Source organism: Chlorocebus sabaeus, chromosome 24 (assembly GCF_047675955.1).
Source record: "Chlorocebus sabaeus isolate Y175 chromosome 24, mChlSab1.0.hap1, whole genome shotgun sequence".
Classification (NCBI taxonomy): domain Eukaryota; kingdom Metazoa; phylum Chordata; class Mammalia; order Primates; family Cercopithecidae; genus Chlorocebus; species Chlorocebus sabaeus.
In genome coordinates, this window is record NC_132927.1 from 78,208,235 (window position 1) to 78,233,431 (window position 25,197).

General features: G+C 45.6%; 1 protein-coding gene across 8 annotated transcripts in view; it reads left to right on the forward strand.

Moving 5' to 3' along the window:
• PPP2R5C (protein phosphatase 2 regulatory subunit B'gamma) overlaps positions 1–25,197 on the forward strand; it is a 167,278-nt gene that overhangs the window by 71,457 nt on the left and 70,624 nt on the right. For all 8 annotated transcript variants that reach the window (XM_007987870.3, XM_007987872.3, XM_007987871.3 and 5 more), the window contains one exon: positions 24,850–25,049. In XM_007987870.3, the coding sequence (XP_007986061.1) occupies positions 24,850–25,049 (200 nt within the window). The remainder of the gene's footprint in view (positions 1–24,849; positions 25,050–25,197) is intronic.

The window sequence follows — 25,197 nt, forward strand, 5'->3', positions numbered from 1 at the left end:
ACTCTGGGCACCACCTGACGAGTCTGTTCTGAAGACACCTTCCCATCTCTCCTGGGTTACAAGCAGTGGAGACGCCCTTGGGCTTGCTTTGATGAACACAAGTGTTTTTAAGGCACAGTCGTGGAGGGACTCCACACAGAGGAGCAGGGTGGAGCTGGACTGTGGAGCCAGAAGGGTCCAGACTCCAGCAGCGTGAGTGACCCCTCTGTGTCCTCATCCACCCCACCACTCCCAGTCTCTGCGTGTCATGCCCCTTCTTCCCCACACTTCACCGTGTAATTTCTCTGCATGCTCTTTTGCTTTTACTCAGGGACGTAATACAGTTAGCAGTGTGGGACCTCCAGCAAGTACTGGACTGTTGAGTAGCTGTTCTTCATTTGTGAAGTGGGAGTGATAACAGTTTCTCTCTCACAGGACAGTTGTGGGTGGTCAGGGAGGTTGGGGTGTGAGCACTTGGCACAGCATCTGAAACGTGCTGGAATCAGTCATGTCCACACTGGCAGTGATTAGAGCTGCCTGATTCTTCCCATGTTCCATCTAGTGAAAAGTCGTCGGTAGGTTCAATTTTCAGGAGAAAAACGTTGACTTGGTCAAAACATTGTCCTTGATCAAGTTGTTTACTCTTGCTCCAAGCCGCCCTGGAGTGTGGTCCAGGAAAAACATGGGCGCCTAGGTCCGCCCCTTGGCCAGCCGTGGCCAGAGGCCACCAGTGCTGCTGTTCACATGGCCAGTGTCAGGGTTTTAATTCAAGGTGGAGCTTCCCAGCCATTCTGGTAATGAGGAGTCTTGCCTGTTATGTCTTGGCCAGCTCTGATTGGTCAGATGTTTGAAGAAGATAGGGTTGCCAAAGATTCCTGGACTCTGCAAGTTTGGCAGAAGTTGGTAGAGGATCACACAGTTACCAAAAATGATTGGTTTAATTATATGGTTTGATCATTCTTCAGAAAACACCACCTTGGGTGAACCATTGTTCTTAATTTTCCCTTCATTTTTTGCTCTTGTTGTCTGGCCCCAAAGACACGCCCCCTTGCGATTTTGTAAAGGATGCATTTCGTTGGGTTCCATTTTGAGAGGACACAGTTTGAGGGAGCACATGGATCTAAACTTGAATTCCACCACCCCCAGCCAGATGAATTGCCGAGTTAGTTCACTGTTCCAAAACTGTTTTTTCAAGGCATTGTGGTAACAGGCCATCTGAAATTCCCTAACATGACTAGGGGTTTTCACTTCCCAGCTTTATTGAATCAAAGGGGTTTTTTTGGCATTTTTTGTTTTTGAGACAGAGTCTCACTCTGTCATCCAGGCTGGAATGTAGTGGTGCGATCTCAGCTCACTGTAACCTCCGCCTCCCAGATTCAAGTGATTCTCCTGCCACAGCCTCCCATGTAGCTGGGATTACAGGCACCCACCACCACGCTCAGCTAACTTTTGTATTTTTGTAGAGACAGGGTTTCACCATGTTGGTCAGGCTGGTCTCAAAACTCCTGACCTCAAGTGATCCACCTGACTCAGCCTCCCGAAGTGCTGGGATTATAAGCGTCAGCCACCACACCCAGCCTGAATCAAAGTTTTAACATTTGTCTCTTCCTCTGGGTGGCAAACGTGATCCAGTCAGGACAGATTATATCCCATGTGAAGAGTCACCCTGAGAATTTGAGCGGGGCATGCTGTGTGGTTACTTGGACTCCAGACCCTTGTCTGCAGAACTGGTGGGACCTTGACCTGGTCCTGTTCTCCTGTCTGCACACGCAGGCCATTGAGGTGCTGAGGCTGCAGCAGTGACAGCAGCACTGAGGGTCAGCTTCAGGGGGACGCTCTTCAAGCCAAACAAAAAGTCTTCTAAAAAAATAGAACTAAAGATGGTCCCTTGATGTGGCGTCTCAGTACAGCTGCTGAGGTATCTCACAAGGCCAGCAGCAAGTTAATCTGAGGAGGCATTTTCCTCTTGCAATCAGGAGGCTGTTCCAGCAGAAATGGCTCAAGGAGAAATTCTCCTCCCAGACTCAGTGTCTGGGGGGTGAAATTTCCCTGGCTCATTGCCAGCCCTGGCCTCCAAATCTCTGTAAATTATGAGGTCATAGAATGCATGCTTAAAGCCCCAGGCCTGTCAAGTTGCTTGGAGATATTCATACTGAGGATTTATTAAGATATTAATTTGGTTATCAGGAGTCTGGATGGGGATGAGAGGAGGGGATCTTCATTACATGCTGGGAAAATCAGAAATCAGCTCTAATTGCTACTACTCTTTCCTCTCCCAAGATGACTTTGCCAAAAAGCTGTGAGAAAAAGTCCTCAAATCTCAGAGATGGACTTGGTACTTGATTATACCCAGCTCGCTTGTGGGCCTGTGGCTACAGAGCCTCAGAGGAAGGTGAGAAGCTCTGGCCAGAGTCCTGCTTTGCTCCACCTACTTGGCAGGGGCTTGGAGAAGTGTTTTGTTTTGTTTTGTTTTGTTTACATTTTAGGAGTGTATTCAAAGCATATTCACAGTAAGGAAAAAAAAATGCAGCCTGTGTCTTTAGGGACTGGGAGTCTCTGATTCCAGCACAGCCAACTGCCCAGCAACCCTAGAACTGGTAGGCTGACACTGGGCTGCTCCTCACAGTGGTGGGAGCATGGGCTGCTCAGCTGGGGCCATCTAAGGAAGCAAAGATGTGGTGCTGTCCTGTGGCTGGGGGAGCGGGATGAACTGGGATAAGGGAAGCCCAGGGCAGGGTGTTGGCACAGAGCTGGGAGGTGAATCACACCCAGGAACTGATGTGGCCTGAACTCCACAGTGACTGTCACCTGGGAATGCAGTTTACAGTCAGCGAGTGCTCAGGAGAACTCAGTAGAGGGGAACGTTGATGATTTAGGTATTAGGTTGGTGATCATGTTATCAAGTCAGATTTGCAGTTAAGGTGGTGTCCCAGACGTTTGTTCAGAGGGCTCCTTCCCACTTCTCATCTGTAATACCGGCTAGTGGGAAACCTGGCCCATGTCAGATTTGTATTAGGAACCATTGATTTCAATTCATGGGCTTTTTCCATTGAGGAATTTAAAGGTCTTAGAAGTAATATTCTCGTTAAGGCATCTGAGGTCTCCCGGGACAGACACAGTCTTCCTCTTGACCAGGAATGATGAGACCATCTTCTCCCTGTAAGGGACCAGTAGTAGCATGTGTAGGACCACCCTGCCTGCACAGGTGTCCCCTCATGGGGTGCCTCTTGCCCATGCAGGTCACCAGGTGCTCTAGCCGCCCTGCCTGGGCTCAGGCATCAGCACTGTCCCATCTGAGGTGTTGCCTTAACCTCTCGGTAGACCTCTGTCCTTGTCTGTCTGATGGGGATGATAGTAGCCCCTCTGTGTGTTCTTACTAGGATTAGTGGACTGAGAAAAGTTACGGTAATATATTACCAGCATGTAGAGAATACCCAATAATGATGAACTATTAGTATTCCTTAAAAGAATTAAAAGTGAAAATAGTAGGAAACATTAGTAAGATAAAATACAACGGGAAATTAATTTTTTTTAATTACTTAAGGAAATTCTTCAATCCACAAGGAAAAATAAGAAAGTTAGATTTCCTAGCAGCTGAAAGGTCTTTTGCAGTTGAGGCTATAAAGCTGGGCAGGGTTTCAGCTGAGCTGAGGTTGGAAGTCCCTGACCTTCAACTGTGGCCGCCTGTGGAGCAGCAGGGAGAGCAAACCCAAGCTCAGGCGAGACCCCAGCAGCCCCCAAAGCATGGACGGAGCTGCCAGCCTTCTCTCCCTTGCCCTTCTCTCTCTACTCCCGACCTGCCAACCTTAGCCTAAAATCAGAGCTACTAGACTCACACACACTGTTGTAACTGGTTTTGTATTGTAAATGAGTCATTCTGTTATTTTGGAAACTTACGTCTCATGCCAGGATCTGCAGATAGTTCTTTTTCAAAATACTGTTTAGACAAAATAAATTTCTTTAAATATAATATCCCTACTTTAAATGCCTGGGGTGTTGCATGCATTTTTCTAGGCTAGCAATGCTTAAAAGATGATTTCTATAATTTCAGTTATATTTACCTTTATATATGCGTTATTCTGAGTAACAAATTAAACAAACATGGATCTTCTAAGTTTGGCTTTAAATCCTAAGAAGAGATAGATAATATATAAAAGAGTATTAAAAAGAAATAGAGAGTAAAGGTATATGTCGGGCAGATGCAGAAGAAAAGCAAGGGTCATGACATTAATGCTGGGCAAAGCTAAATTGTGAAGACAAAACAATAATCGATGAAACAGGGTTACTCATCACGCTGAAGCATACAGTGCATAGGATGATATAACTACCATGAATTTGTGTGGCCTAAATGATTGAACATTGAAACATATAAAGCAAGAAGTGTAGGGAGTTCAAGACAAAATTGGTGAGTGCAGTTCTGGTGAGAGACACGCCTGGACTTCTTGGCCCTTTACAGGTCGTGTAGTAGACGTGAGTTGTTATTACTGTGAGCCAGTAGAGACTTTCAGGTTTGGTGGCTGGAAAACAAATGCTCATGGTATAAGTTTTTAAACTTAATATATAATAGTTTACAGAGGAAACAGATGTGATTTCCAAAAATTTGACGTAATTAGAAACCATAGTCTCACATTATAATGCAATAAAAATAGAAATAAACACACAGGCAGAAACCAGGCATCCCTGCGAGTCCCTTGGGGCGAGAAGAGCTTCGTCGCTCGGGCAAAACGTCCACGGAGGCAAGGACCATAGGCTTCGTGGAAGCTTTATCTTCAACCTCTAGAACACTAGCGCTGAGTAGATTCAACAAATCTTGTTAAATGAATAAGAGCTAATAATCCTAATAAATATGTTGAACGCACTGTTCTAAGCATTGTACATTTATTATATCACTCACTCCTCACAGTCCCTCTTTGAAGAAGGTGCTGTCCTCATCCCCATTTCACAGATGGGGGAATGGGAAGGGTGGGCTCAGTCACTTGCCCCAGAATTGACAGCTGGCAAGTGGGAGCCTGAGATTCAGGCCAGGCTGTCGGACTTGGCTGTGTTCTCATGTGCAGAACCACCATTGCCTCCAAATGCATGAAAAAATGAGATAAGGTAATGGCTTACAGAGTTAATGTGTAAAGATTGTTATTAAATAAGAATGAAAAGAAATGATTTAAACACTAAAGAGGTAGAAAAGAACCAAAGTAAGTTGAAGAATTACTGTGTTCTTTAAAGACAAAAGCAGAAATGATTCAACTAAGGAAAAGAGAGAATGAAACCAAAGAGCAGGTTTTGGAAGGGAGCAGACAGCCCCTGAAGTGGGGAGAGTAAAGACAAGTAGACCCAGAGCCAGTGTGGTAGGAAAAGGTGAGAAACCATAGTGTGCAAGAAGTAGTAATCGTCGAAGGAAGGTAAATGCAAGCATCTCGTGAATCTGAAGATGGCATTTGGTAAAATTCACTTTCCATTCCTGATTTGTCGTTTGTTTGCGTATTTGTTAACTTTTTGAAATGATTTCAAAAGCATGGAAAAGTTGAAAGAATGATGTAAAGAATCTAATCCGAATTTCACCCATTTGTCAATATTTTGCCACATTTGCTGCACATTTCTCTCATATACTCTATATGTTGTAAAGAGCAGGCGGTCTTACCAGTCCCTCCTCTACCTTCAGGGCCCTGGACTCACCTCTTGTCCCCCTCGCCCCAGGCGGCTGTGAAAAGCAAAGCGCTATGCCTCCCAGGCACATGATCTTCTCAGAAGGGAGGAGCCTCAGGGAAGGAGGCGGCAGCCCCTGGGACACAGCCTATCCCTTGAGGGTTGTATTGTCCTTTCTTCTTGGTTGTATAAATCTTCACTGTTTTGGCTGGGCTCAGTGGCTCATGCCTGTAATCCCAGCACTCTGGGAGGCCAAGGCGGGCCATGGTCGGGAGTTTGAAACCAGCCTGGCCAACATGGTGAAACTCCATCTCTACTAAAAATACAAAAATTAGCTGGGTGCAGTGGCGGGTGCCTGTAATCCCAGCTACTCGGGAGGCTGAGGCGGGAGAATCACTTGAACCTGGGAGGCAGAGGTTGCAGTGAGCCAAGATTGCATCACTGTACTCCAGCCTGGGCGACAGAGCAAGACTGTGTCTCAAATTAGAAAAGAAAAAACAAAAAAAAGACCAGGCAGTGGCTCACGCCTGTAATCCCAGCACTTTGGGAGGCTGAGGCAGGTGGATCATCTGAGGTCAGGAGTTCGAGACTAGCCTGGCCAACATGGTGAAACCCCATCTCTGCTAAAAATACACAAATTAGCTGGGCATGGTGGCGTGTGCCTGTAATCCCAGCTCCTTGGGAGGCTGAGGCAGGAGAATCACTTGAACCCGGGAGGCGGAGGTTGCAGTGAGCTGAGATCGTGCCATGGCACTCCAGCCTAGGCAACAAGAGCAAAACTCCATCTCAAAAAAAAAAAAAAGCAAAAAAATCTTCACTGTTTGACGAGCTTGTTGATACCTCTAAACAAATTTTTTAAAATGTATTTTCTCAAGCCTTTCTTGTTGCCCACTGTGCGTGTTGACTGTAACCTCTCCGGCCATTACCAAAGCAGATTGCCTGGTAAGGCAGAACACTCATTTCCAGGGCCACGCATGGTGGCTCATGCCTGTAATCCCAGCACTTTGGGAGGCCAAGGCAGGCGGATTGCCTGAGCTCAGGAGTTTGAAACCAGCCTGGCCAACATGTCGAAACCCTGTCTCTACTGAAAAAATACAAAAAATTAACTGGGCGTGGTGGCATGTACCTGTGATCCAGCTACTCAGGAGACTGAGGCAGGAGAATTGCTTGAACCCGGAGGCGGACGTTGCAGTAAGCCAAGATCGCCCCACTGCACTCCAGCCTGGGCGACGGAGCAAGACTCTGTCTCCGAAAAAAAAGAACACACATTTCCAGAGTCAAGTTATGTGATCACAGGTGACACAGGGCCTGTGAGGACAGCCTGCAAGGACTTCCTGCCAGTCCTCTTCTTGCTCATCTATGTCCCTACTCCACGGGCACCTGTGGACACCCTGACCTGAGCCGGTAAGGCTTCACCAGTGCGCGCCTGGCTGCCTCCCTGCCTGCCCCCCGGCCCCGTGATCCCACGTCCTGGAAAGTGTAAACTCTTTACAAAATTCCCTGTCTTTTTAGTGCAGTTTTAGAAGAGAGTAGACTCAGATAAATGTATTCCATCCTACATCTGTAATCATAAAGCAAAGCGTTATTTGTGATGTAATATTTTTTAAAGAACACCATGAGAAGCCCGACTTGATTTATTGAATCGTGGCACACATATCAAGTGAAATTTCAAACAGTTGACGATGACATTACCTATTTGTTGGCGTGTGAGACATCCTGGACGCGGGGTGTGGGTAGTGAACAGAGGAGCCCACGAAGCCGGGCTGCCAGTGGTGCACTTGTCTGCACACACTCAGAGACGTCCGCAGTGTTCTCTCTGGGTTGGCCTTTCCTGTGTTGTTTGGATTTTTTTTTTTTTTCTATTTTGCAGTGAGCATGTATTATTTTTCTGAAAAGAAAATTCTTCAAAATAAGTTACACATGTTTACATATCACATTAGCCATCAAATACTCAGTTTTTCCTGTAAAGACCAATGGTCACCTATACACAGAGCAAAAGATTTCATTTATAGGTTTTTATATGGTCCTTCTTGTGGTGCCCACCTTGTACGTTATTTTCCTGGATTAAAAAACATATATATCACATTATTCTCTTCTCTTTTCCTGTTTAGAGACCCTGTTGTATTTTCATTTTTTCCCCTCTCTGGGATTTGCTGCTGGCACTCGAGTTCCTGAAAGCAGCTTTCTCTCATAGTCTCAAGAGAACCAGAAAGAACCTCATTTTTCAGATGTGGAAACTGAGGCCCAAAAAGGTCAAGCAACTGTTCGCAGCTGGTTAATAGCAGTGTCTCTTGCCTTTTTTGTCTGCTTGCTACTTTCTGGTTTTTATCCTCTTACCTATGTGAGCTTCCAGCAACACCTGCTCTGCCTCACCAAAAAAAAAAAAAAGCTCCTCTCCACCGGTCTTTTATAACCTATCAGACTTTAAGGATATTTTTCCATTCAAATCTAGTTATGCCACAGATTGATAATACTAAGATGTCTGTGAACTCACCAAACGGACTAGCTCCCCCATGACCTAGTGGGTACATCTGTAATCATCGGATCTGGGGTTCATTCAGCCTCTTTCAGCCAACATTTAAGTAGTTCCTATTGCACTGCCCTGTTACAGGATCAAGAACAGCAAAGCACTATTGCTGTGCTGTTTATCAGGGCATATGCATAATTGTGTTATACAGAACCAGACATTGTCAAATTGAGATTCCGCCTTTCATTTGGTACAAATTTAGTTGCTGAGTGCAGTGCATTCGAGGCCTGCTCGGACATGCCTGGAGAGGGTGAAAATGTTGCTTCCGTTAGTTGTTTCCGTTACCATCCGGACGGTAGCAAGATTGAGTTATAGATGCTAGTAAGTCACTGGATATATGATTAACAAAAAACAAAAACAACATTTATTGAGGACACGCTATATTTCAGGGATTTTTCTAAGCACTGTACATCTCTTAATTCACATCAACCCCAGTAAAGACAATTATTCCCATTTTCTAGTTGAGAAAACTGAGGCCCAAAGAGATCATTTTCTGCCCAGGGTCACTAAGGTAGTCAGAGGTGAAGCTGGGATTCCAACCCACAGGTTTCGGCTTTCTGCCCAAGTTCTTAACACCTTTGTTTTACTGCTGCTTCCTGTCTTCGAGGCTTTACAGATAGTTGCTAATGAAGGATTCAAAGTTAGAAATGAAGGGGGCAACTGTGCCTAGTAATGGCCATGAATGTTAAATTTTTAGTTTAGCTATAAAACTTGGACCATAAAGAGCAAATCTTAGGAAGTACTGTATGTAGAAAAGTAGAATCTAGAGGACAGCCTGTGGAGGTGTCCCCAAATGCCACCACCTCTCAGATCACCAAACAGGGCTTCCACACTGAAAGACATGGGGCCGGCTCGTTCCGTGTCCAGATAGACACTTTCACTCTGCCTCCAGACACCAGGCTCCCTGTTGAGTGGTCAGTCCTCACCTGAGGAAGTGGGGCGAGGGAAGGGGGTTGCTCAGTCACTGTGGTGTTCTTTTTGAAATGAAACCTTCCAGCCGCAGACACAAAAAGCTGTAGAGAGTAAGGCAGCGGATCGCCCATGCTTCTGGGAGGCAGGGGAGGGAAGCACCTGTCAAAGGGGGCCCTTTGAGGCCAACTGGGGCAGTGAGGCCAGGTCAGGGAGCAGGGCTCCAGGGCCAGGTGGACAGCCAGGAGGCTGGAGCCATGCGGTCCCTCACAGGCCACCCAGGCTTAGTCTGGAAGGCAGGGAGCACCTCCTCCTTCAGAGACCACTGAGCTCTCAGCTCCCCATGGAGCTTCTTGGCACCTGATCTCTAGTGCCGCCTCTTGCGGCTGCTCTGAAGAGTCCAGCTCGTGGAGGTCCCCCAGAGCCCTCCTTATACCTGCAGGTTCCCCACACCAAACCCTGCTGTGTCAAGAAAAATTCAGTGGCAGCACAGACGTATGGGTAGAAAAGGGTCCACTGTCTTTCAACACTTACCGAACACTAGAATGTTCCTCGTTTCCATGAATAATAAACATATCAAATCTTTAGGTGACATATTCTTCTCCAGTGGAAAAATGAACCTTTTAGCTGGTGAGCCTCTTGAGTAACCTGCCAGCTGTATTACAGTCGTGTTACTTAGGGAGTGTGAATCGATGGACCCTTTGAGAAAGCGGTCGAAAGCCAAGGCTTCCAGGTGCAGCCTGCCCCCTCGAGTCCCCACTGAAACAGGAGGAGAGGGCGGGAGCGCCTGTGGGCTCTCAGTGGCTATTTTGCTTGTTGGTTTGCTTTCCCGCTGGTGAGCGGCCACTGAGCATCCTGGGGAAAGGGGAGTGAGGAGCAAGCTGGGGTTCGGCCCCGACCGGGGTGCTCTGCGTGCACTCCTCAGGGTCCCCACCCAGGTGTGCTGGTGACAGGCATGAGGGTACTGTACTGGGGAGCTGCATGTCACCGACAGTCACCACCCGAGGGGTGCCTGCTTATCTTCTATCGCCGAATCATCCTCCAGATCACGGATCTGTGTCCAGCCCTCCCCAGGTGCAGTCCGTCCCCTGAGAGCAGCGTGGCTGTGGTGCCTGCTCACACCTGGCATGGGTAGACCAGCCTTAGCTCGGGAAGGCATGGATGGGAGTGATGTGTCTTTTTTCTTTTTTCTTACTTTATTAAAATACTGAGTTTTATTTCGCATATTTTTTTAAATCTCCCCACCATTTCCATGTCTGATCACTGCTACTACTATGTCCTGTTATAACATTCCATACGTACTTAAAACCAAGCAGAGAGTGGAGTTCCGTCTTAGTTTAGTTATTAAACTAAACAGGCATTTTGGGCTGGGCGTGGTGGCTCACCCCTGTAATCCCGGCGCCTTGGTAGGCCAGAATGGAAAGATCGATTGAGCCCAGGAGTTCAAGACCAACCTGGGCAACATAGCAAGACTCTGTCTTGTACGAAAACAAATAAAAAGATTAGCTGGGAGTGGTGGCATGTGCCTGTGGTTCTAACTACTTGGAAGGCTGGGGTGGGAGGATCGCTTGAGCCCAGGAAGTTGAGGCTACGGTGAGCTGTGATCACACCACTGCACTCCCATCTGGGTGATAGAGCAAGACCCTGTCTAAAACAAATGGGCATTTTGGACAATATATTCTTGATAATGGAACCTGGACAGCATTTATCAAACACGGTAGGGAAAGTTCTCATTCTGCATTATAAAAAGGACTGCCACATATCAACTGTTAGAGATAGGAAATAAGATGGAAAATTTTTAACTGTTTATTTTCTTAAAGAGACTTCCTCTGCCAGAGATCTTCAATAGCCCCCAGTCAGTCATCCAGAAGCCGTTCACATAATTGATTATCTTGGCTTCCACTTTGAAAGAGAACCACCTTTTGCTATACTTGGCTGCATTTTTGCTTTAATGTCTTCTGCAGAACTAGGTTCTTCTGGTGTTTTAGGAGTATTTTCCTATTTTTTTGAAGGGTTCTGGACCTTTTCTTGACATTGGTGACTTGGAGTCTTTTCCATTCTGGTTTGATTTTTATGCATGATTGACTAGAGTGTCTCGTATAGATTTCTTCACTGGAGATTTGTCCTCAGTTTCCTTCTCATCTTCGTCATCATCATCTTCAGCAGCAGCAAACTTTACTTTTTTTCTGCGGAACCTTGCTACCACCTCCAGGCGGGATCGCTTTCCAGATACTCTGAAGAGTTTCACATCCTCCCGTCTCTCTGACTCTGCATCTTCCTCCCCAGCTACTAAGTGCCATCCATTGATACGCACGGGCCCTGAACCACACTTCACCCACAAGGCCACAGGTGGTGGTATTTCAGAGCCCAAGGGAAGCCCTTGGCTGTACCGATGTTTTCAAAGCCATCAGTGCTACCTTAATCCATCTACCTTCATCATTCATTGCCTCTGCTTCAACAATGCACAGTTCATCCTTTGCGCCGCTGGTACCCATTTTCATCATCATCCAGCTTAAAGTGGTCATCACTTTTTTTTTTTTTTTTTGAGTTGATGGACAGGTGAGGTGGAGGCTGGAACACAAAGTAGGTTAATACCAATACCAGGTAACTAATTCGAATCTTAGAGAGTGGAGCGGTGGGTATGTGACAAGTTCGAGGAGGCTGGTAGCTTGCGGGAGGGGCCGGAGCGCTCTGGCACTGGTTTCCCTCTGTCTCGCCTCCCCAGAGATTGGACACACGTGTACATGCACACAGTCCTGATATCGTGGTTTCTGGCTTGTGACATGGTACCTGTGTTGCTCTGTGGCCCTGATCCCCAGGCTGCCTCTGCGAGGCTGGAGCTCCAGTAGCAGCCCAGGGCCCAGTAGGTCCTGGCACACAAGCCACATGCTCATTTGGTTGTGTCCTGCACCGACCCTCCCTGCTGCCATCCCCGGGCTGGACGTCATTTGCAGGAAGAGCCAAGCTTCAGCAAGAGTTCGTGTCTGGAAGGAAGCACTTGAACCTCCTCTGTCGGAGAAGGTTCTGGAATCAATTTCAAGATGAAATTGAAAAGATATTATTACATCTTCTTGTCAAATGTTAAGAGCTGTTACTTTTCCTGAGATGGTACCTGCCCTTGTTCTTTGGGTAAATGAGCTACTGCATTGCTGGAGCTTCTGGTCACCAGGTGCAGTGATAGTGTTAATAGTCAGCGTTTCACCAGGCGTGCTGGTGTGAGTGGAAGGTGAAGCGATACGGGCTCCACAGAAGGTGTTGAGCGTTTACTAATCAGTGCCCTGAGTGTCTGTTCTCCACAAGGCTTGCTAGAACTAGAGTCCTAAGTGGGAAATATGGCCTGTATCAGGACATAATGCTGTGCTGGATTTATATCTTTATTCCTAAGAGTTTGTTTGACCTGTCTTAACTTTTCCCTGTTTTAAAAAAAAAAAAAAAGCTGAATCTTCCAGTTCAGCTAACGCCATTGAATTTCTCTTGTCCTGCAGCCGGAGTGAAGGTTCATTCTGAATGTGCGTGTGTCCACAGGAGATTGTACAGATGCGGAACCTGAGGCTGAGAATAATTTCATGACTTTACCATGTTCTGATTTAGCGGAGTCTGAACTGGGAGTCCGTTTGCTCTTCCGCATGACTCTCTTTACCGAAAAATTCACTGAAGAGCTTTTCCGAGGAAAGCAGCCACTCCCGGCCTTCGCCCGTTTCAGCCTGACCTCTCTCCATCCGGGCGGCCCTCCACTCCACTCCACTCCACGTTTCAGCCTGACCTCTCTCCATCCGGGCGCCCCTCCACTGCACTCCACTGCACTCCACTCCACTCCACTCCACCCCACCCTACTCCACTCCATGTTTCAGCCTGACCTCTCTCCATCCGGGCGCCCCTCCACTCCACTCCACTCCACGTTTCAGCCTGACCTCTCTCCATCCGGGCGCCCCTCCACTGCACTTCACTGCACTCCACTCCACTCCATTCACCCCACCCTACTCCACTCCATGTTTCAGCCTGACCTCTCTCCATCTGGGCGCCCCTCCACTCCCCTCCACTCCCCTGCACTCCACTCCACTCCCCTCCACTCCCCTGCACTCCACTCCACTCCACTCCACTCCACTCCACCTTTCCCCACCTATTCTCTGGTAGAGGCTGCCAGTCTTCATGGGCAGAAAGCATGAATGAACTAGAATTTGGCTTCAACCACTGCTTTTTGAAATGAAAAATCTCTGCCTTATTAAATTATACTGTTAATTTCATGAGAAAGGAAAGATGGGGTTGGTGGTAGAAAGTTGTGGGGAAAGTGAATATTACCCCTTTCTTCGTATGCAAATAAAACCAGGCAAACGAATCAGAAAAACCCAAAGGGCTTAAGGTAGGAGCAGCTCAGGTTTGTGAGGGAACCCCAGCTTGGTCCTGTGGTTAGCAGATCTTTCTCTCCAGGAAAGATGATGTAACCTTGGTAAATGTGTACAACAAAGCTGGATAAACCACAGCATTGGAACGTTCATGGTGGATTGTGAGCCACGGGTTGTCTCTATCCAAACATGTAAATAAGAGTGTCGGTGCAGAAACTGCAGACCAGCCCCACGTTACCAAATTTATACCCAAATGAAGTGTACCTGGCGGTACTGTTCCTTTTGCCTGAAATCTACCCACACAGAGTGGAAAGATGGTTTCAGCATCCCTGGTGACAGGAAGGGCTGTGCACTGTCTCTCCTGGTTTCTCATGGAGCCCCGCCAAACAGACCTAGCTGCAGGCAGCCACACGCTGGAACGGGAACACTTAGGGTGGGCACGGCCTCTTCTAAAATCCCATCTGCTTTCTACAGCCAGTTTGCTTCAACTCCTTCACGTTGGGTGGTACAGACGGACCCGGGGGGAGGCGGGGACATTGGCTTCATTTGAATGAAATGATATCCGTTTAGAAACCTGGGCAGAGTCACATGTGTAGGGAAGCTAAGATACCATATCTCATCACACCTAAGGCACTGTTAATTGTAGCCCAAACCATTTTTAAAGAATTACCAAAAAAGAAAAAGTGAAAGATGCAACTTGATTTTAGAAACATTAATATGGAAAATGTATGTATTAGAATGGATAAGACACTTGCACTTTGAAATTAAGAAAGATTTATTGTAAATTTCAGAAGTCCTCAACCGAGTTACAAACAGTGTGAGAAGATTAACCCAATTTTGAAGTTATTTAGGTGCTAAGGGTCCGGGTAGAAGTGAGTCTTGACATTTCGTAGATATATAGAAGTGCGCATGTCATTGTTAATGTTTATCGAGCTTTCAAGTGGTAGAAGCTTGGATTTATAGAGTGAGAGATCCTTGTTACCAAAAATGAGGACTGGCAGGCCTGTACCGAGGAAGGCAAGTCGGGATTGCCTAGAAGAGGGCTGAGGGCTGGGTTCATGGGCTGTAGCTAAGGCCCTTCTCTTCTGAAGGAGAACTGCCTGCCTCTGGCTTCTTGGTTTCGGTTCTCCTGTGTCTCTGCTGAACAGAGATCAAGTTGGACCCTCATCTGCTTCAGAATCCCCTGGTTCGAATCTCTGTTCCCACAGTACTTTTTAGATGTTTCTGTCAGGGCCCCTCTGACTGCAGAGATTCCACAGAGGAGAAATGCCTAAGAGCAGTTTCTTTGAAGACCTGAGTTTTATCTTAAAAGTTTATGTAGATGTTGCATTCTACTCTGATACAGGTGGTGTTCTTTTGATATAAATATATTTCAAATTACAGTACCTCTCATTTAAATTACCTGAATTTGTTTTCCTCAGATAGATCTGTTTGTTCCGCAAACATCTGTGGTCCCACTATGTGCTGGCCAGTTTTAGATACCAAGGATAAAAATGGTGAAAAGACAAAAGGTCCTCCTCTGGGAAAATGTATAATTAAGCATCCAGTATGATTAATGTGGGGTATGCAAAATATAATCAGTTGTCCTCATTTTTAAGGTACTGTCTTTTGAGGAAAATTGATTTTCCAGGAGAATGCAGCCTGATTAATCTCTCCTGTAACTTCAGGCCCCCTGTGATTGACAAGTGAGTGCCTCTAGACAGTCCCCCCATTTAATGTGGCCTTCAGTGCCTTCCCAGCGAGTTCAGCCTCTCCTCAGCTGTGGTTCCTGTTCTCCCTGAGCCTTCATCCCCAGGTCTCCCAGTAGAATTAATCACCTCCCATATTCTGGTAGTTTTAAGTCAGATACTGTGTTTTAATGTATCTCTGTATCGTCAGTGCCTGGCGTGTATGGGATGCGTTGCGAAAGACAGTGATGCAGTCTTTCTAGTGATGCAGGCTGTGTCCTCATGGTTGGGGCTGCTCTGAGACTGTAGTTTTCTTTTCTTTTTTTTTTTTTTTTGAGACAGAGTCTCACTTTTTCTCCAATCTGAAGTGCGGTGGCGTGATCTCAGCTCACTGCAACCTCTGCCTCCTGGGTTCAAGCAATTCTCCTGCCTTAGCCTCCCGAGTAGCTGGGACTACAGGCGCATGCCACCATGCCCAGCTAATTTTTGTATCTTTAGTAGAGACGGGGTTTCACCATGTTGGCCAGCATGGTCTCAATCTCTTGACCTCGTGATCCACCCACCTCGGCCTCCCAGAGTGCTGGGATTACAGGCGTGAGCCACTGCGCCTGGCCTTGAGACTTTAGTTCTTATATCCCAATTGCTGTCCACGCATGCTTTAGATCTGATAAACACGTCATACCACAGTTTTTATTTTATCCATTTGCAAGCATAATTACTGATCTTTCTTTTAAGAGAGAATCTTCATATAAATAGAAAAAAAATAGAGATCACCTAGATCTTAATTGGGAAAGTTTTTCAATTAAAAAAAAAAATTTTGAAGCTTTAATTCTTCAACATGAAACACTATGTAGAGGAACGTTAGAAACTGTGTTGCGGTGCTGGGCGTGGTGGCTCCCGCCTGTAATCCCAGCACTTTGGGAGGCCGAGGCAGGCGGATCACAAAGTCAGGAGTTCGAGACCAGCTTGACCAATATGGTGAAACCCCGTCTCTACTAAAAATACAAAAATTAGCCAGGTGTGGTGGCGGGCCCGTGTAGTTCCAGCTAATCAGGAGGCTGAGGCAGGAGAATCACTTGAACCCAAGAGGCAGAGGTTGCTGTGGGGCCGAGATTGAGCCCCTGCCCTCCCGCCTGGGCAACAGAGCGAGACTCAGTCTCAAAAAAAAAAAACAAAAAAGAGAGAAACTGTTGGGATTTCGTGTGTGCAAGTGTGGCTTCCGGTCTCAGGTAGATCCAGGTGAGTTTAGAGGTCGTTGGTGTTGACGCATCTAAAACCACGCAGGAAACGGCTGACGATCGTGCACCTGAGTTCTACCCTGGAGCAGCCCAGGGATGCCCCGATTGGCAACAGTGGGAGTTGGGAAAAGACAGGGCGGCCAGAGGGTGGGTGTGTGCAGAGAGACTCACGTCTCACTAGGTTCTTTCCATTTTCATTGTTTAGCCATATGCAGGTCTCTTTAGCCTTTTTGTATTTGAAATATAACTTACTTACAGAAGCATATGAAACAAATGTGTAGTGAATAATTATAAAGCAAATTCCCACATAACCACCACTCAGGCTGGGCACCCGAAAAGCCCCCGTAAGTCTTTTATAGTTTTAGGGATGCCTGTTTCTACCTATAAATGGAATTATACTGAATAAATCCTCCTTATCGGCCCCTTTGATGCAACAGTATTCTGTAAGGCGTATCCATATTGTGTATAGCTGTATTTCATTCATCTCTATCGCTTTGGAATGTTATAGAGACTGCATTTGCATTTACCTAATCCACCACTAATGGGCATTTGGTTGTTTCTAGTCTGAGCTGTTAGGACGGTGTGCTGTGGACATTCCTTTACCTCGGTTGTGATGCACGTGTGTGTGAGTGTTGTGAGGTGGCACGCCAGGAGTGCTGTCCTAGCTGTCAGCTGCGTGTATCCTCAACACCACTGATAACGCACTGCCCCGCCCATGGGTGCTGTTCGGGCTCCAGCCACAAAGCAGCTCCTTGAGGCACTATTTGGTGTTGGCAGTAGTGGTTTTAATTTGCATTTCTCTGGTTATTATTAAGAGTGACGATCCCGGCCGGGCGCGGTGGCTCAAGCCTGTAATCCCAGCACTTTGGGAGGCCGAGACGGGTGGATCACGAGGTCAGGAGATCGAGACCATCCTGGCTAACACGGTGAAACCCCGTCTCTACTAAAAAGTACAAAAAACTAGCTGGGCGAGGTGGCGGGCGCCTGTAGTCCCAGCTACACGGGAGGCTGAGGCAGAAGAATGGCGTAAACCCGGGAGGCGGAGCTTGCAGTGAGCTGAGACCCGGCCACTGCACTCCAGCCCTGGCGACAGAGCAAGACTCTGTCTCAAAAAAAAAAAAAAAAAAAAAATAGAGTGACGATCCCTTCACAGTGATTAGCCATTTGGATATATTTTGTGAAGAACCTGGTTGAGACTTTTGCCTGTTTTTCTGTTTGTGCTCTGAAGCTTTCTTACTGAGTTATTGGACATGTTTATGTATTCTGGGTATGAGTCTGTGGGTTATATGTATTCAAATAGTTCTATCCTGTGACTTGCCTTTTCATCCTTGTGGGTGTCTTGGTGAAGAAAAATGTTTAGTTTTAATATAGATCAACCAGTCTTTTAACGATTGCTGGCTTTGTGTCTAAGGAGGTCCTTCTCTACTTCTTTCCCTACGTAAGACATTCTTCTATATTATTTTTTAAAAGCATTAGAGTTTTGCCTTTCAGATTTAAGTCTATAACCCACCAGGAGTTTGTTTTTTAAATATATATGTATATAATTTGATCCAGTTTCTTCCTTTCTTTCTTTGTTCTTTTCTTTCCTTTCTTTTTTGTCACTGTGTACCTAGTTGTCCCAACACAACATGTTGAAAGGCCGACTTTTCCTCACTCTTCTGCAACCTGCTGCTGTCACAAGTCAGGCGTCGATTTACGCACAAGCCTGTGTGACAGCACAGAGCCTGGCTGCTTTCATTCGTGAAGCTTTACAGGAAGTCTTGATTTCCAGAACAGCAAGTCCTCCAGCATTGTTCTTCTCGGGGATGTCTTGGTTAGTCTTAACGCCTTGCATTTCCACATACGTTTTAGAATCCATGTATTCAGTTCCACAGAAGTGTGTGTTGGGATATGGATTGGGATAGCATTGAATCCATAGGTCAGTTTCTTACTTGGGTAACTGTTACCCACGGGCTGCCAGAGCAAGCATCAAATCAATGGTTAGCTAGTAAAAGCTCCCCTCTGAGTCGGAGATGGGTGCACGGGGCTGTTCTCACCGCTCCTGTCAGCGTTGCGCAGAGGTTCTAGTCAGCACAGTAGATAAGAAAGAGATGAACAGTGTGGGGACTTGCAGATGAAAGGAAAACCAGAGGGATTTACAGATATGTTATCAGAATGCCTAAGAGTTGAGCAAGATAGCTACATATAGAAGGGATACTCAAAAACCATTTTTTCTCTATTGCAACAGCAGTTAGAAAATTAAATGTTTTTAAAGATACCATTGATGATGACATCAAAACATAGCAAATACCTAAGAATAAAATCTAAAAATTAATGTTTCGCACATTTTTGAAAGAAAATTAGAAGACTTTGTTGGGAGACATTTAAAGAGAACTTGAGTAATTGGCGAAATAGTCCATGTTCATGCACTGGAAGACTCAATCCTGCCAAATTCTTAAGTTCTCCCCAGATCTGTATGGGAAATACAAAGGGCCACAAGCAGTGAAACCATGAGGGAAGGACCAGGCGCAGGAGTCAACCAGACATTAAGTCCTTTAGGGCTCTAAAAACTGAGACTCCAGGTGGTGCAGGATGAGGCAGTGGCCAAGAAGAGAGAGAACCCTGCCTGCATAGGCCGTGCTCTAGGACAGAGGAGACACTAGAAGTCATGGAGAAATGGTCATTTCAAAAAATGGCATGTAAATATTATCTTTAAAAACAAAATAGTACTGCTGAGCTTTTGTTTACTTGGTGGGGGAAACTCATCCTCTGCTAAGTTTCCTCATCTGGGACACAGAGGGGAATGGAATTTAGTACCCATTAATGACGAATCCCAAATTTGCCTCAAGTTGTTAGTTCAACTTTGTTCCTACTCGCTTTGTACTAAGAATAAATATATTTGAAAGACAAGATGGCACCGTCGCTAAAGGTTGGCTCCTGCCTTTCGGAGAGCTCGAGCACTTCTTTCTGTTTTGCGTGAGATCTCGTCTGTGGACTCGCCACTTGCATAGACCTCCCCAGGACCCTGGGAGCACCGTGCATGGAAGAATGCCTGTGGGGCTGGCGTGGTGGCTCACGCCTGTCATCCCAACATTTTTGGGAGGCCGAGGCAGGAGAATCACTTGAGCCCAGGAGTTCAGGACCAACCTTAGCCAACATAGTGCGATTGTGTCTCTATAAACAATTTAAAATTTAGCTGGGTGTGGTGGTGCGTGCCTGTATCCCAGCTACTCAAAGGGAGGGCAGGAGGATGGCTTGAGCCTGGAAGGTCCAGGTTGCAGTGAACCAGGATTATACCACTGTACTCCAGCCTGGGCAACGTAGTGAGACCCTGTCTCTAGTTAAAAAAGTAAAAACATACATGGAAGCTGAGGGTGGTGCTTGACCTGATCTCGCTGTGGTCTCTGTGTTTGTAACTTGGTTGCGTCAGCTGCTTAGTGAATACTACCTGAGTGACCAGGAAGTACTTCCCACACTTATGAGCCTGCACCTCCTGGGGTATCTTTTGAGTTGTCACTGTCTAGGCTGGTGGTTTTTGCAGCTATGTCTCCTTGCTCCATCGGGGTAATGTTTATTTGGAAGACCCCAACATCTGTGCAGCAGAAAGTCCTGGTTCTGCTGCCTTTCTGCAGCTGCCATGTTGAAAGTTGGTCCTTTATGGTTTCTTGGAGCATTTCTTTTGACCACCAAGACTTGTCGTGTAAATGTGAGCTTGGCTTCTTTTTTTCAATCAGTTTCCTATCCACAAGCAGTTCACATGGTGCCTCTTGGTACATAGTGACAATTTAGTGATTCAGCCTTACTTCCTCATAGTCTGTGATTTGGTGGCTAAGCATGTATGTCACAGCTCTCACTCCCTTCTTTAGTTGAGGTGCATGTTGCTAGCAACATCAGTGAAGCTGGCTGTGGCATTCACCATTTAGGACTCATTTACAAAAGCCTTCACCGCCCAGTAGTGGTCTCCAAACTCTTCTGTCCACGCTTGCCTGGAAGCAAAAACAACCTCCAGCACACACCTCCACTGCGTCCAAATTCGTCTATTGAGTATTAGTATGTCGTAATTTCTTGTTCTTTGTAGAAGAAAAAAGTATAAATAGACACTCAGCTATTTTCTTTCTACATCCCAATCTTGAGTAACCCCCAGGCTCACCCTGCACTCTGGAGACCAGTGGCCAGTGAAATGCATTCAATTCCTGTGCCTCCCTAACTGTTGGGGCCAGGGGCATGTAGGAAGCTAGACAGGAGTGCTCCCATCCTACTTTAAAGGACACCTTTGTTAAGCATCTCTATTTATCACTGATTAATAACAGGCTTCCTTTTAGTAAATACGTTTTTTAAAGAATAGCACATTTTTTCTCTTTTTTTGAGACAGAGTCTCGCTCTGTCACCCAGGTGGGAATACAGTGGTGTGATCTCAGCTCACTGCAACCTCTGCCCCCTGGGTTCAAGCGATTCTCCTGCCTCAGCCTCCTAAGTAGCTGGGATTACAGGCACCTGCCACCACACCCAGCTAATTATTTTGTATTTTTAGTAGAGATGGGGTTTCATCATGTTGGCTAGGCTAGTCTCGAACTCCTGACCTCAGATGATCCGTCCACCTCGGCCTCCCAAAGTGCTGGGATTACAGGCGTGAGCCACCACGCCCGGCCAGAGTAGCACGTTCTTATCTCCACCTTCTTTCTGTCGTTTTGGATGCCCTGGGTCTTTTCTCCTCTCCCCCTACAGGTTTTGCATGAGTATGTCCATGTATATTGCTCCTGGGTATGATTGAGGATTTATCTTGAACTATTTGGAAATTGTCTCAAATTCACAATAACATGTTAATTAAAATAATGGGAAAAGCTAAAATGATCTATACAAGTATAAGGCATTTGTAATAACACTTTACTGTTAAAAATCAGAATGCATAATGGTATAAAGCATATTCTTCCACCACCTCCACCCGTTTTTATTTCCCAGTGCTACAGTCCTGTTAACACAGCAGAAAATAAGATTTTTAAAATACGTTGATAAAGAAGTTGTTAAATTAACTTGCATTCAAAAAAAAAATGGAAATATTTGATAGGCCCAAGGATGCAGTTTTTTACTTTTGTACCCAACTCATTGTTACAGGTTTTTTTTTAAAAAAACAGTAAAATTCTTAAAAAAAAAAAAAAAACTGGTCAAATGAGATTTTTTTAAATGAAAAAAAGAGCTCATGAGATGATAATCACAAGCGTATCTGCTTATAGTCTATAAGCAAAAATAGTACAGAAACACCCTGTCTGGAAGCTTAGGATAATTGAAATTCACTTGCCTTTTAGAACATGTTGGATAGAAATTTTATTAAAAACAGTGTTACTCTGCTCTTCCTTCTTAATTGTAATAAATTTGCTTTTGTGTTTGGATGACAACTTAGTCTTTATTCTGAGTATCAGTTCCTGTGCAGTGTTTATAAAACGAAGGATGCTTTTAGGGCATTTTGAGGCATATGAGTTATTTAACTCCACTCTGAATGATCCCAAAATCCTTTTGAGTTTCAGTTCCCTGAAAAGGGTACATTTGGCCCTCGTGTCTGTATCTGCCACTTCATCGCAGCGTGGCCTTAGGCAAGCTATGCTGGCTCTTGTACCTGTGTCCTTGCCTCCAGATGGGGTAACGGCACTGGCTTGGACTGCTGTTAGGAGGATTTGGCGAGGACATGTTCTTGAAGAACTTAACTGACCACTTCTTAGGAGCCAAGCTGTGCATAGCATGGCTCATAGGAGGAACGGTGGACTCTCAGCTCTCCGTAGTGCCAAGAATGTGAGAATGCCAAACAGCTCCAAATACACAGGCTGCGACAGCACACATGAGCTCATTTCAGGTAATCCTGGCAAATTAGGATACAAAGGTGTAGAACTGATGGGAATTGAAGGCAAGCAAAGAGGTAATTCCAAAAATGAACCTTTTTCATCGAAAAAGGCTGGATATCTGAATGTGAAGAGTCCTGAACATTGTAATGACGGTTACTCGTTTCAAATAGTTGCGCAGCCACTGAGTTCTCAGAGTGTTTAGGAATCAAGTTTTGTTCTCGTGGTGTTTTAGGATCCTGCAGGCAGTACACTCCACTCCCGCGGCCTTGCGTGTGCGTCTGATCTCTGAATGCAGTGTAGGAAACGGAAGCGGTAGCTTCCTACAGAATGGGTCTGCTCAGACAGGAGAGTCTGTGTGTGTGCCTGTTATTTGCAAGGCTCAATGTTGGGCATTTGGGCATATAGAGAACTAGAAGACATAATCACACGGCACCTACCCTCAAAAAGCATCTAGTTGGGAGTAAGAGGTACTAAGCAGAGCGCTAACTGTTTAAAGCTCTAACAAGTGCCAAATGACTTGCTCAGAGTCATACATCTTACCTAAGCAGTAAGGAAAGGCCTTGTAGAAGAAACCTCAACAGGAAGTTGGCAGTAGGGCAGGGAAGGGAAAGAGGCGTGTGGAAATGCTCGGCACCAGAGGAAGCGCAGGAGCTGCAAGAAAGCAGGAAAACCCTGCCACCCCCAGGACACTCCCTGGAGCGAGGCTGGCGGGAGGCAGTGGGTCTCAGGGCCCCAGTGCTCCTAAAAAACTATGCAGGACCCGAAAGAGCGCTCTTTATGTGAATTTAGCTATTGCTATTGACCAATTTGAAATTAAACTGGAAAAATGTTTAAACATGTATTTATTTATTAAAATATCATAAACCTATTACATTTTAACAGAAATAGCACATTTTTACTGATTTAGCCACGTTGACCAGTGGCTAACACTGGTGAGCAGTGGCTCACACCTGTAATCCCAGCACTTTCGGAGGCCGAGGCAAGTGGATCACTTGAGGCCAGGAGTTCAAGACCAGCCTGGCCAACATGGTGAAACCCCGTCTCTACTAAAAATACGAAAATTAGCTGGGTGTGGTGGCGCACATCTTTAGTCACAATTACTGAGGAGGCTGAGGCACAAGAATCATTTGAACCCAGGAGGCGGAGGTTGAAGTGAGCCAAGATCACACCACTGCATTCCAGCCTGGGCAACAGAGCGAGACTCTGTCTCAAAAAGGAAGAAAGAAAATACCCATGTTTTCCAAAACAAAACCTAATTTAGTGGTAAGAGTAGCATAGTTTTATACTTTTGCAAATCTCTGTAATGTCTGGCTTAATAGGAGACATTAAGACAAGGATTCCCCTGTCCACTTCTGCATTCGGTCTGTTGCCATATATTGCTGTGGTGGAAGTTTGGGAAAACACGGTTGGGAAGGGAGGAGTATTTTAGTAGCCTTTTCAGATAGTTGTGGACATTTGCTTTGATATTACACCAGAACTTGCATGGGTAGTTTCTTAAAGGAATCTGTAATGTGGAATCTGAAACCATATCAGTGGAAGCTGTCTGTAAATTTTATTCCTTTAAATCAAGTGGTCTACTTTGTCCTTTGAATGGCTCTTTTGCTCTGGAATGGTGTTAACACTATTTATTCATCATTTGGAAAATACTTGTTCACCGAGTTATGCAAATCTCCTAAGTCATTTTGCAAATCTTTGACACATTTCAGGATGTGTATCAGTCAGTCCCATTTATTAATATCACCACTGATCTCCTCTTCAGCCCGGGGAAGCTGTCACACTCCCAGTGGCAGATAGTTTTCCAGACTTCCCAGAATACTGGACAGTGGTTCAGAGCTTGGTTTGAATTTAGCTTCATCCACTTGCCAGCCCTGCAGTGATTTTTCTAAACCTCTTTCTTTATCTCTGTTGTGCAGTTATAAAGATTAAATGACAAGGAAGTGTCAATCTGTGTAAAGTTTTTAGGATGATATCTGGCCCAGGTAAGCACTCACTAAGTCATCGTTATCGTTACTGCTGTTTCTAAATTGCCGTCATCATTAACGTCAGTCATCGTGTGTGATAAGCCTTGACTGTAGACCAGGGTGAGGGAAATGCAGTGTGCTTCGTGGGGCTCTAAGGTGCTAACTCTTTGAATGTTTGGAAGGAACATCAGTTTGGACTGTTCCATCTTTGGACTGATGCCAGTTGCTCTGTTTGTCATCTAGCAAGCATGGACAACCACCTGCCCTTCCCATGTTGTAAGCTGAGAGCCTGTAGACAGACAGAAGGAGGCACCCTTCCCCCTCTGGTCTTTTTTACCCTGCCTGAACCTAAATTCTGCAGCTGCCACCTGGTGTGAATGTGTCCACGCCCTTTCCCCAGACATGGACCTTACTGGTTGCCTCTCATTCCGTTGCCCAACACGGTGCCTGTGATGATTGCTGCTCAGATAGTACTTGTTGAATGAACACATGTAGATGGAGTTTATTTTGAACAGTGCTCTCAACATGGTTTGAAAGACTTAAAAAGCATACAAACTTCATCATACCAAACATATAGTATGACCAGCAACTAGCTGGTTTTTTTTCTTTTTATTTTCTTTAGGGAATATTTAACCTTTGTATATAGCCCACCCCATCTCCTTTTTTCTTGAACCTCTACCAAAATAAAAATAGCAGAAAGCTTAAATGTGTTTCACAATAACTTTGCATTAAGCACTTTTGTGATCGATATACTTTGCTTTCTGCTTTTCAGATGTTCCTCCTGCTGATCAAGAGAAGCTTTTTATCCAGAAGTTACGTCAGTGTTGCGTCCTCTTTGACTTTGTTTCTGATCCACTAAGTGACCTAAAGTGGAAGGAGGTAAAACGAGCTGCTTTAAGTGAAATGGTGGAATATATCACCCATAATCGGAATGTGATCACAGAGCCTATTTACCCAGAAGTAGTCCATATGGTAAGTGATTGCAGGTTAACCAGTGTGTCCCGGTTCTGATTTAGAAACAGGGCAGGCCAAGACATCTGAGCCTAACACAGTGCTACCCAGGAGAAGCATCCTCCTGTTCCAGAATTTGTAGTTGTACTTAAAGAATGAAAATTTTCTT